The following is a 12,336-nucleotide window of genomic DNA, read 5'->3' on the forward strand; positions in this document are numbered from 1 at the left end:
TTTCTAATTTTATAATCTATTTATGTTCTTATTTTTATTATTACTTTTTTTCTTGATTCTTTTTTCTAATTAATAAAATATAAACCTAGTTCACCAAACAGTAATTTTTTATAATATAGACATTTAGAAACATGTATTTCTCTAAGCAAAACTTCAGCTATTTGCTAAGTAGTCTATTTTAGTATTTTAGATCAATTCCCTGATCTAGTTATTTAAGGGATTATTTAAAAGTCTTCATGTGGTTTCACCATTTTAAAATATGTGTCACATACTTCCAATATTATATTTTGATTGTAACATTGTATACATACATACATACATACATACTATATATATATTTACTGAAAAATTTTCATTATCTGTAGCACATAGTAAATATTGGTTAAGAATTTGATTACTTCATTTTTCTGTTTCATTGTGCCATTATTTCAATCAAGCCTCTCTTTTATAGCTGTATTACTCAAAATCTGACCTTTTTGTTTTCCAAATATGCCCTTTCTTGATCTCTCTGCTTTCTGGATTCAAACCGACTTTTTAAGAGACCGTAACTAGACTACCTTCCATATATTTGAGAGAGAGGGATATATTTGAGCCCAGTGTTTACAATTTAAGCAGGATTAGAGGTGCAAAAATATTCCTGGTGGATCCAACTGTATTGTTTTTTTCTTGTTTACTCCAATTGATCACGTGTTTTATGGAAAATTTAGTCTGTATATAGGTAATATTATATGTGGGTGATTTTATGTTATCAAATTTTTAGTGTTCATAAAAGTACTAAAACTAAATGACTATTAGCTCTCTCCCCTTTTCACTCTGGCCTTCAGGAAACCTGACGATAACTTTCTGCCCAGAGCCTCGTTGCTCTAACAGCTATTTGTTATGTGACTTAGTATTGTCTTTATGCTGTTTTCCACAGCTCTGAATTATGTACATTTTCTTTAACTCACCTTAGCTTCCTTACAGAATAAGGCACGTGACAGATAGATGTTCTGGAAAATGACTATTCTTTTTAGTGGACTGTGGCAGACACTGAGTTTGAAAGGTAACCCCACCAGTGCATCCTAATTTTCTATGAGATTTCTAAACACTTGTATGATTATTCATCACTAAACAAACTCTACAAAGTTGACGTCCAGCCTCCTAAGCACCCACAAATGTCTGAATCATATGACAAGAAAGAAAAGAGATCTTTCTACCATCACATTCACACGCTCAGTCTAACCTCTCTCCTCCCTAACCCACAATTCCATCCCCTTCCTCCATGTCTTCCCCTTGATAGTCTTAAAATTAGTGGCATTAGCTACTTCTCTTTTTCAGGTAAGTCCTTCAGCAATCTTTTGTACTGATGTGTCTGGAGCAGTGGGTTTCTTTTGGTGGATTTGGGAAAAAGCATTCTTTTGCTACCTTCAAAATGCAGGCTATCTCGGCAGAGTAAAATGATCTAATGTAAGAATCCATTATATATATTTCCACAGTTTTGGATCAGGTACCCTTGTTACCTTTTTTCATTGAAAGCTCATTCTTTAATCTTTTTAGCTTTTATGAGTTGACTTTTTGTTTTTCTAGTTTACATACTTAAAACATACTAATCGAGCGTTTCCATTAAGGATTAAATATCTTGGCAGTTCTAAATGTTCTCAATTTATGGAATAAAGCAGTTTTTCAAATCAGAAAAATCTTTCCCAAGCATTTCATTAAATTATCAGTTTCCATACAGTTTGTCTATTTCCTCTGACACCCTTATTCACCATAGTGGAATTATGTCTTTTTTTTTGATCCCCCCCAAACATCTTTTCTTCTTACTCTTCTAAAAGGGTCTCAATTTCCTGTTCAGGAATTATCTATACTCGGTCTGCATAGGATACCGAATTCAAAGTCTGTGGAAGACTTCTTCTATCATATCCTCTCTTTCATTTCCCAAGACTGTCAAGGTGCCACATGTAACCAAAATTGCCAACTGACCTCTTTCTTCTGGGACTTTGTGTCCTTACAAGGTTAGAAAAAATAGTGCATATTTATTATTAATCCTAGGATGTCCCAGAGTGACTATTGAGCTGCAGATCCTCTGTGGCAACTTGAGAGTGTTAGTTCTAACTTGTTCCTCAGCCTTCTCTAGGAGTCTGTAGTGTCACTATATTCCATTACACTCTCTTTCTGCTCAACATAGCCACTGCTTTCTGTCATAAAACAAATAATAATCCGTGGTAATTTCATACATGCTACCTTCTACGTGCATCTTCCTTTGTGATGTCCTGTTTTGCATTTGCCAATTTTCAATATCATTTTTGCTTTGATTTTTCTTATGCTACAGTGGCATTTTCCAAAATTTGTTCTGGGAAACTATATTTGTAACTCAGTGTTAGCGGATGTTACATTAAAAACATAAGAGAGGAAGTAAGTATGGAAGACATAGGGATAAATAAAATCAGTTTCTTTTTCTGTGAATTGTGAATTTCTAAGAAAGAATGCAGGATGTAGCTTTTTCTGGATTTATTTTTAGTACGTATACAGATACAGATTTATCCTGCCATATCTCAAGAAACTAGTGAGCTGTAGAACATAATGGATAATGATATTCTAGGTACTGCTATTCACTATATCTCCAATGAGGATTTTAGTTTCCCTCGAACTTATAATAGAGCAATACTATCTCTTTATTTTTAATACTGATCATTTAGTATTTAGTATTCATCTTATTTCTATCCCATCTGTTTGTAATTCCTATGGTTGTCTGCATTTCTTATTTAGACTCTGGAAGTCTTGTGGATTGACTTTAAAAAAAATAACATGACAAAATATTTTAACTGAGTTAGGACATTTTAAGTTTTTGAATATGTCCCTGTAATCAAAGTGTTTGTCAACAAGTATTTCACGTTTCTATTGTTCTTTTGGTAGGCTTCATTAGACAGTTAGGTAGCATGAGTTAGATAGAGTTCCACTGACATTCTTGATTATTATTCAGTGTTTCTACTTGTAATTTTCCTGAAGCATGTAACACAAATCAGTGGTATTTCCTCTTCTGTTTTTGCAATATAAACTTAAGAATCTTGAGCTTATACCAATGTGGACTTATATACTTCTGATGGTGATTTATAAGATGTTCTCAGAATACTCCTGAGCCACAGAGATGAAAAGAGAATGTTAAATTATGATGATTTAGTAGCCCCTCTGTGAGATAATTTAGGAAGATGAATTTTCCTAGACTGTCTTAGTAAATATCTTGATCCACATAGAAGAGTATGCAGTATAGAACTTTCTCAACAATCTGAAACCAACTAATTCATAATTTGGCCATGTTGATGTTCTTTCTATTAAATGACTGCCTAATTTTTTACTGTGATATGGAGACAAATAGCTTAGGCACAGACTTGGGGTAAAATAATTCTCCTCAATCACATTCCTGAAAGCCAGTCTCCTGAGTGCACTGGTCAAATGAAAGGCAACTGACAGTGATGAGATAACTGGGAGGAAGAAACAGGAGATGATGGTAAAATAGTCTAATACTGATCATTTCCCACCTGGCAATCCCAATTTAGAGAATAAACACATTAACTGGCTGGTTATAACTATATTATTCAAAATACAGAAATACTAGGAACAACCCAACTGTGCAACATTTAGGGAATAGTTAGCAAAAACAAAGCTGAGAAGATGAATCCTTAAGAACCAAAATTAACACATATTCTACAGAAACATAGGAAAGTATATAAAAAAGGAAATACCTAAAGTAATTTTTATTAAATTAAAATAAAGAAAATCTAGATATAATACAAACAATGTTTTGCTCAGGGATAAGGACAAAGCAAATGTACTAAAGAATAATTATTTTCGGTGAAGGTGTTTTTGTAGTCCTTTGCTTACTAAAGTTAGCTAAGTATAGAATTTAAAAATACCCTTACAAGATCTTAGGCAAATGATTTTACCAATAAACTATAATATCTGTAGGTATTATATTTATATAAGTATATAAATATATATGCCTATAATAAGCATACACACATATAGAAATAAACACTTGCATATAAACTTAAGGCATTGTTATGAGTGAAAAAAGTATCTTAATTAAATATGATGTATATTTAGAAGAAATACGTAATTGTTTCTCTTTGTACGCTCCATTACCCTATCTGAGCCCAGATACAGAATGAAGCATCCTTAACTCGTCCAAATTGTCTCACTCCCACGGAACTGATGAAGAAAGTTAAAATCAAGGTCATCTTAAGCATGCCATGTCAAAAACAGGGGGAATACGCAGGCACTGAATACTCAAAGACAAGTACTCTAAAAGCAGTTTTTTTAGTTAGAAAAAACAGTGGTTAATTTTAAGTATGAGTTCTTAAAAATATGGATTCCCAGGTTTAAGGGAATAAGAGGGATAATGAGGAACAGAATTTAACACATAAACAGGACAGATATGGGGAATAGAGAAGCCATCTACGGACTTTTAAAATCTCTGAGGTAGAATAAAATCTAAGCAGAGAGAGAATGTTAAGATTGTGCAGGCTGTTTTGTTATGACTAGGAAAGTACCTGAGAGACAGAAACAAAGTAAAACAGCCTTTCTCATTAAACATTTATTGTTCTGCTTAAATTTGTCTGAAGGAGCGTAGAAATGCATAAACTACTACACCAGGTAAGCTCCACTCCTCCCCTAGCCAGAGTGTTGCGGCTAACACAAATCTGATCGATACGCAATTGAAATACAGGACTGTTCTTCCTTGATGTCAGCTTTTAACACTGTCGACATGAAAGGTGAGGCCCAGTCCAGTGACTCTTAGTGGACACTGAGGTTGTCATTCATAAAGTTGTCCAAAACTTTTCAAGAAAATAGAATCTGTGCTCTTCGTGAGCACGATACAAAAACCCCTTCTTAATCTATCAACTAAAGGCACTCCTGCTTTGCTCTGAGCAGTGGATCATTAATTAGGCCTCAACCCAGGGCAGCACTGTACACAGGGATACCGGCCTACGGGACTTCTCGCTGGGAAGCTGGGTATCTCCCTTACCCCCTCAACTTCTTAAAACACTGTAATTTTTGTATCTCACTTGCCAAGCTTTCTTAACTTTAAAAACTTTTTATTAAGTGAACATTTTACTAACATTAAAATAGTATTTAAAGAAACAGATTTATCCACAAGCCTGCCACTGTGCTAAGCCTCTTTACTCTGTCCACAGGCATATATAATTTGTAGTTGTAATCACACCACACATAACATAACGGAGCCAGGGTTTTTTAAAGGCATTGCTAAACATTTCCTGACAACATGTTCTGCCAGACTTTCCCAGTGTGCTCATATAATTAGTAGATATTATAAGAAATTTAGTGTATGCTAGTGGCCCACTGAAATGTGAAAATTTAATAGATGCTGCAAAAGACATATTTTACCCAGAAAATATAATTTTAAGACACTTTATACTTCCCATATATATGCTGCTTTTCATCTTACCTCTTCTCCCGACAGATAGTAGGCTGAGAGTAGTCCACCAACAAAGCGTATATTTACTTCAAAAACAGAAACTTCAGCATTCTGTGGAAACAAAATAAAGGCAATTCACATACATATGGTAGTACACAAACGAGAAAAACATCATGATAAAGTTGCATTAAATATTTAAATTTTGTTCAATCTTAAGTGTTTGCCCAGAGAAATTTATACACAAGAGCAAAAAGCCCTGTCTTTTAAGTGCCAAAAATACATGTAGATAGATAAAATCATTTTGACTTTTAAAATAAATAATAAAAATATTTCTAAAATAAAGTTATTTCCTCCCTCTATTCAACAGCAGATACACTATTCAATATTCTCAATGCAGGTGCAATAGACCCAGGACATTCTATTTTTCTATTTGTGTCCTTTTACTCATTTGCATGCTTTTCTTCCTGAAGGGCCATTCAGACTCTTTATACTTTGGCTGGTAGTTCAAAATTATTCTAGGATTCTTCTCATATCATGTTAAAGGAGCACAGCTAGAACGCAAACAGGGCTTGAAGGGAGGAAGGTATATAGCTCAGTGGTAGACAGCACGCCTAGCATACACGAGGTCCTGGGTTCGATCCCTACTGCCTCCGTTAAGATAAACAAACAAACCTAATAACACCCCACCCCTCAAAAGAACAAAACAAACAGGATTTCAAGTTGGAGGAGTTGGGTTCTAGCGCTGGTTCCCAAATGTTGTCTGTGGCCTAGGATGGTCACGTCTCTCTGAGAAGAAAGTTCATCTCTGCACAAAAGAGATAATAATGTGTTGCACCTTGCTAAAACTGCTCTTATTTACACCATAATAGCTTGTTTATGTTATTATTACAAAGTGCTATATCCTGTGCTAATCTCTTCACATGGACTATGTCTTTTTAATCCTGATACCAACCCTGTAAAATGATGACTATTCTTATGTCCATTTTACAAATGGAGAAACTGAGATTTATAGGGGTTACTTCGGCTTTTTTAAGGTCAGACAACTAATATGTGGTTGAATCAGGATTTAAACTTGAGTACTCGGATTCCTGGCCTAGGGCTCTCTTATCCTGACTCCTGTATCACCTCACATGATAATGTATCAAGTCCCTTTATTAATGGCCAGAAATTGAGGCATATAATTAGTGATTATTGTCAATACTTTTTATTATTTTACAACATTTGACTACTACATGGGATTTTTCCTACATTCTGTTTAGCACGTGTAATCCACAATAGATGTTAGGTACACTGCAAGCTTTAGTTAACTTCTTTTCTTGTTCATTGGGCCTACTCAATAATTGTTCACTTTTGTCTAAAATAAAGCCATTCACTGAAATCACAGAGGCAAACAGCAAACTACACTATATGGAGTCAATATCCAGCTGATGAGCTTAGTCAAAATCATCTGAGCTATTATTTCCTTTAACAAACATTTATTGAGCAACTACTATGTGCCAGGAACTATCCTAGGTTCTAGGAACATGGCAATGAAGACTCATAAGGTCCTCAAGCTCATGGAGTCTACATTTTAGTGGGAGAAAACAATTCCAGAAGAAAAAAAAGGAGATATATTTTCATTTAATTTCTACATGCTCTCTCTAAAAAGGTATAAAGCTAAGTAACTGTTAAAGTTAAAAAACGTTTTCAAAAAATTCTTAAAAAAAGGAAGATTATGAAAATTACTTAGGAAAGAGAATTATTGGGCCAGTATTAGGCAAAAGCATCATAATATAAGACTCTGGTGAGTTTGTTTAATTGTATTTCATAATCTATAACATGCACATAGTATAATTTGATTAAAAGCATTTTTATAGGTGCAATTTATCTGTGAGGTGTACCACTCTCAGTATTGTACAAATATTGGTAAAAGCTTTAATATTCCACAAAATTACTGATAAGGAAAAAGGAAGGAAATTGTTAGTTTATTTTGGTTCACATAGCTATACTTCTTATGTCTAAAGATAACAAAGTCTAATAATAAAATCTAATAAATTTAAACCCACAAATCATACCACTCTCAATTTGTACTTGTGTTTTTCAGTTTTTAAACCTAAGAACAGTCTTCCACATTTCTGCCTACTGAAGTCTGTTAAGATGATTTCATATTCTTATTCTGGCTTTCAGTCCATTTGATAGGTATTCTTTTCCTCCTAGGAAAACTTTGGATAATCAGGACTTTTATATGGACATCTGATAAAAATTATTGCAAGGTAGAAGACTGAGCCATGTCAGACACCACCCTAAAAGTATCTTCAGCAAGATGTCAGTCACCCATTGGGTATAGTTGTTCAACCAGTTATTGATCCAGCAATATATTCTAGATAGAACCTAAGTTATATTTATCTTGCTCTGTCTGTAAGATATTGGGAGATGATTTTGCCAAGTGCGCCATGCTCAAAGTCAGGTGCTTTGTCTTTTGAATTTCATGGATCTAATAGTCTGGTGAGCCTGTCCAAAAAGCACATCTGGCTTGTTAATAAATCCATGCAGTGATTGCTGTGTCCTTGTCTTTAAGAATCTTGCTCAGGAATGTCACATCATCGTTGGTCGTGCTCAGTGGTCATCATATATACCTTCCTTTGAAAAGCAAAACTACATTTCAATTCCCAACATGTAATTTTTTCTCTTTTCTTCTTTTCAAAGTTAAATCTAAATTATTCAGAAATCTTAATTTGATAGCTCTTAACTTTCTGGGCTATATTATGTTTTAGGTCAGAAGACTGAAATTTAGACACTTTAGGTCCCTGTTTACAGATCCTTAGATGAAAAGAACTAAGCAAATAAAAACGTAAGAAATTGGTTGGCTAAACTGGGGGCGGCAGACCATAAAAACAGCCCCCTAGAGTCAGGAAGAGCTGGTTCAGAAGCCGGCAGATTGTGAGGTCCCAGCCAAGTCACGTATTCTGAGACTTGATTTCTCATTTTTAAACAGGGACAATGCATTCCTTACAAGAACACAAGTACTGTGAACAGTGCGTGGCACAGGTAAAGCCCTCAGTGAAGAGCTGCTGACATTAATATTGCACAGAAGCTCAGCTTCCATTAGCTAATAAGGCCTAGCTTCCACAGGGGTTACTGGAAAATCAGACACTCCAGAATCATAATATTATAAATTCTATAATGCAAACTGATATATCTTCTCTGACCCTCATGGGAGTCATGTTTCTCAGAATCCTCTTTTGAAATACAGTATCCTGACCAAACCTCCTTTTGGGCTTGATATGCTTTATGTGATACCTGGATTTTCAAAAGTGAGTTCCTACAATCTGAGAATTTTAGGCCATTTTTATAAACTTTTGATTCTGATTTCCATAAACTTACTAAATTCAAATGAAGATATTCATCCTATTAATATTCATGCAGGATCTTTTAAGATGTTCTAAAACTTTTCCAGTGACCTACTCTAATGACAGAAGAGGGATTAGGGCAGGAAGAGGATAATATGTAACGGACGGGAACCCCAAACAGCCTGCAACTCTAAAATCTTGTGTGACTTATCCTAACAATGTGAATTGTATAGTCTTCTTAATCTGTGTTTGTTTTAAAGTGAAATTAAGTTCTTTAAATCTTTATGTAAAGTTGCATCCCAGGAATATGACCCACTGTAGTCTGCGGCTTCTACTATATAGTTTCAGTATATATAGAGTGCCAGTTTGGAAAGTAGATCCAGACTTCTATTTAAATTGCACACATCTGTTAATCAATATCACAACTGATGAGCAAGGGGAAGTTGGACATTTTTGGGTTAAAGGTCTCCCAACAAAACAACGTAGATTGGAGATATTGCTCTTTCATTTTTGACTTTCCTTCACCAACAGCATTTGAATCAAAGAACATACTTGACCAGAATCACACATAATATGGTATAGTGAAGTTTACATCTAAAGTCAAGAGGTGAGTATTGTGAAATCATGAAAAGACTAGGCCTCAGTACTAATCGCTCATATTGTCTTGGGTGTCTTAGACTGATAATTTCCACCTTAAGTTTGTCCCTTTCCTTAGTACTGCTGTTGTCTCATTTACTATACCTGTATGTAAAATTATGAGATATAGGATTAAAGATGGCTAAAATGGAAAAAAGAATTTAATTCAATAAACCATTGTGTATGGCTCCCTCCCACAATCTTTAACATCATTCTCCATCTTTCTACTGGGAAGGCACCCTTCATGAGCTCATGGGCATGAAGAATCTAACCGTATCTGGACAAGAGGGAAAGTGAACACGTCAACCTGTTTCAACCTGAGTACCTAAAAGACCAACCTTCTTCTACTAGACAAGATAGTATTTTCAATAACTCAGAGAAATTTATTAGGTTTTTTTTATAGGCAACTTATTCACCAAAATTATCTATTAAGTAATACATTTTAGTAAGTGAAATACCAGGCTTGACCATTAAAATAACAAATTTAGGTTGTGGAACAGATTCAGCCACAGCTTCTTTTTGACTGAGGAACTACAAAGGCACAAGGTTTCCTTGAAGAATGGATATATTGTTTCCTTGAACCCTCAGGCCTTACGATAATTGTTTAGAATCAAACTTGCATCAAGTTTAAGGGACTCTCCTTAATTCTTAAGATTCCACACAGCATGACAGACCTGACTGATTGCATCAAACTGAAAAAGACTTCTTGGAAAAGAAATTTTATTTTCAGAAATATCTTAATCCTATTCTGAGTGTTTGATCCCAATTCTGAGAGTTTTTTTTTTTTTTTTTAAGGGTAAATTCTCTGAGCCCTGAATTCAGAGAATACTTCTTTGCTAGCTACTCCTCCAGTCTTCCTCTTAGCTTTCTACTCAATGAACTACAGGTGAGGAATAAGCAAGCATTAATAACAACTGCCCCACTACAACTCAGTGCAATAGCTATGTTTATTAATAACTGCTCTGCTACTAACACACGTGATAACTATGCTTTCCCTTACTGAGAACCACTGGAAACAACACAGGACTTGTCATTCATCAAAGACAGGTAACTGCCTATGAGATCTGCCTATGTTTAGGCTTAGCGTACACATTTATTTAAAAATGGTACTTCAGAGTGTGTGTTGTACTAACATTTTGAGGATTAAAACTCCTTTTAACAGATTAAATCACAATATTAAACAGTGTAGCTTAGAATAACCTATGTCTTGGCAATTTTTAATTTCATATTTAAGTAACATGATAAACCTCTTCAGATGAACAAAGTGCAAGTTCTCTGGGCCACAAAGTTAGGCAAATCACCATCTTCTCTCTGTCAATAGGTTGGTTTTACTATGCAGGTCCAGGGAGCCCTCAAGTAGAAGTCCAATCCATCAGTAATTACAATCAGAGGAAACAGCTCAGTATCCTTAGAGCTAAAACCCAAATCATCAACCTTGGCAGACTCCAACTAGCATTCAAAGGGAAAATACTACATAATTCCATTGGACAGGATAATTAACTTAGTTATCTGCACCGTCAGGTTGCAATGCTGCTCTAAAGCAGACCTTTTGTAAGAACAATACTAAGGCAAAAGTCACTTCTTTCATGCTCCTTGGCATGGAGCTCTGGACTAAGCCAAGAACTCATTCAGGCATTTGAGGAGATCCAAAGTCACTTCTTGAGGTCAATTTACATCCCTTGGATAGGGAATCCTACAGCTTATTTTTCTAAAAAGCAGGATGGCACTCCAATTGGATGAGACAGTAAACAGGATCTTAAAAAAGTAAATTTAGTTTTGCCACCAATACCTCTGTTATCTAAAACATACAGTGTTCATTACAATCAAAAGCACAATCCAGGCACTTGCCAAAGATCAGTCTCATTGTGTTCCTAGTGTCTGGAGCAAGCTCACCATCTATCCCTTGTCACTCTCAAAGCTCAGCCTCTCATACAGAGATATCAGTTTACCTCAATGAAGAAAAATGCTTAATGATAATTTTAATATAGCTTTAGCTATCTTATCTGGAGAAAATTTCTACATATTCTATAAAATGTATCATGGAAGGTAGTTTCCAACATTTCTCATGTAAGAATCTAGGTAATTAATACTATTTTTAAGTGACAGTAAAGAGGAGAAAGTTTGGGACTGAATTTGGAAACACCCAAATATGTAATTTTTGATCATTTGTCCTTATATTAATGATCTTCCTGTATCAGAAGCTACCACAAATCTGTTCCGGAAGTAAGTTAGGTAAAAACAAGTAGATCAATTGCACTTGACTCCAGATCATTTCTAACTATATAAAAAAATGACACAATACAGCTACCCTTGCACCCTGTCAGCTTGTCTTCTAGCTGAGTCTACCACAGTTTGTCAGGAAGCAGGTCAAGATAACAACTTCTCAATCATTTAATTCATATGTATTGAATACCTACAGAACAACGTACCCTAATGAGTACATTAATTGATGTTAAGATTACATGCCTAACCTTGGAAGACTCAAATTCTCTGGCTGCCTATGCATTTCTCAACTCTGTACTTCCTCTCCAATAAAAACAGGGTCGTTGAGTTAGTCAGACCTTGTTCAAATCACAGCTCTTAATTGGTGTATGATTTTGGGCCAATTAGTTAACTACCTCTTCATCTAAAAAAATAAGGAAAATACCACTTAACCTGTATTGTCATCACAAAGACTAAACCAGATAATCTATGAAAAAAATCACCTAGCATAATAGTTGGCATCAGTATTCCATAAACAGTAATTTCCTTTGTCCTTTCTTCATTCCTTAAAAAAACCTGGCCCTAGCTAGGCAATCTGACTACTTTTCCTGTTGGACTATAAACTCCATGTGGGTAAGTACCTGACAATAAAAAGGTATTTAGTGAATAATTAATACATGCATGAGTTAATGAATGAGTAATGAATAACCAAGGATCTGTTTTATTAGAGTCTTTGTCCTACGATTACTTTGA

At 34.9% G+C, this 12,336-nt stretch overlaps 1 protein-coding gene across 2 annotated transcripts in view; it reads right to left on the reverse strand.

The window, feature by feature from the left end:
* MAN1A1 (mannosidase alpha class 1A member 1) overlaps positions 1-12,336 on the reverse strand; it is a 151,469-nt gene that overhangs the window by 94,383 nt on the left and 44,750 nt on the right. For both annotated transcript variants that reach the window (XM_032484791.1, XM_032484788.1), the window contains exon 5: positions 5,447-5,527. In XM_032484791.1, the coding sequence (XP_032340682.1) occupies positions 5,447-5,527 (81 nt within the window). The remainder of the gene's footprint in view (positions 1-5,446; positions 5,528-12,336) is intronic.

The sequence above is a fragment of the Camelus ferus genome, chromosome 8 (genome assembly GCF_009834535.1).
Source record: "Camelus ferus isolate YT-003-E chromosome 8, BCGSAC_Cfer_1.0, whole genome shotgun sequence".
In the NCBI taxonomy this organism is placed as follows: Eukaryota; Metazoa; Chordata; class Mammalia; order Artiodactyla; family Camelidae; genus Camelus; species Camelus ferus.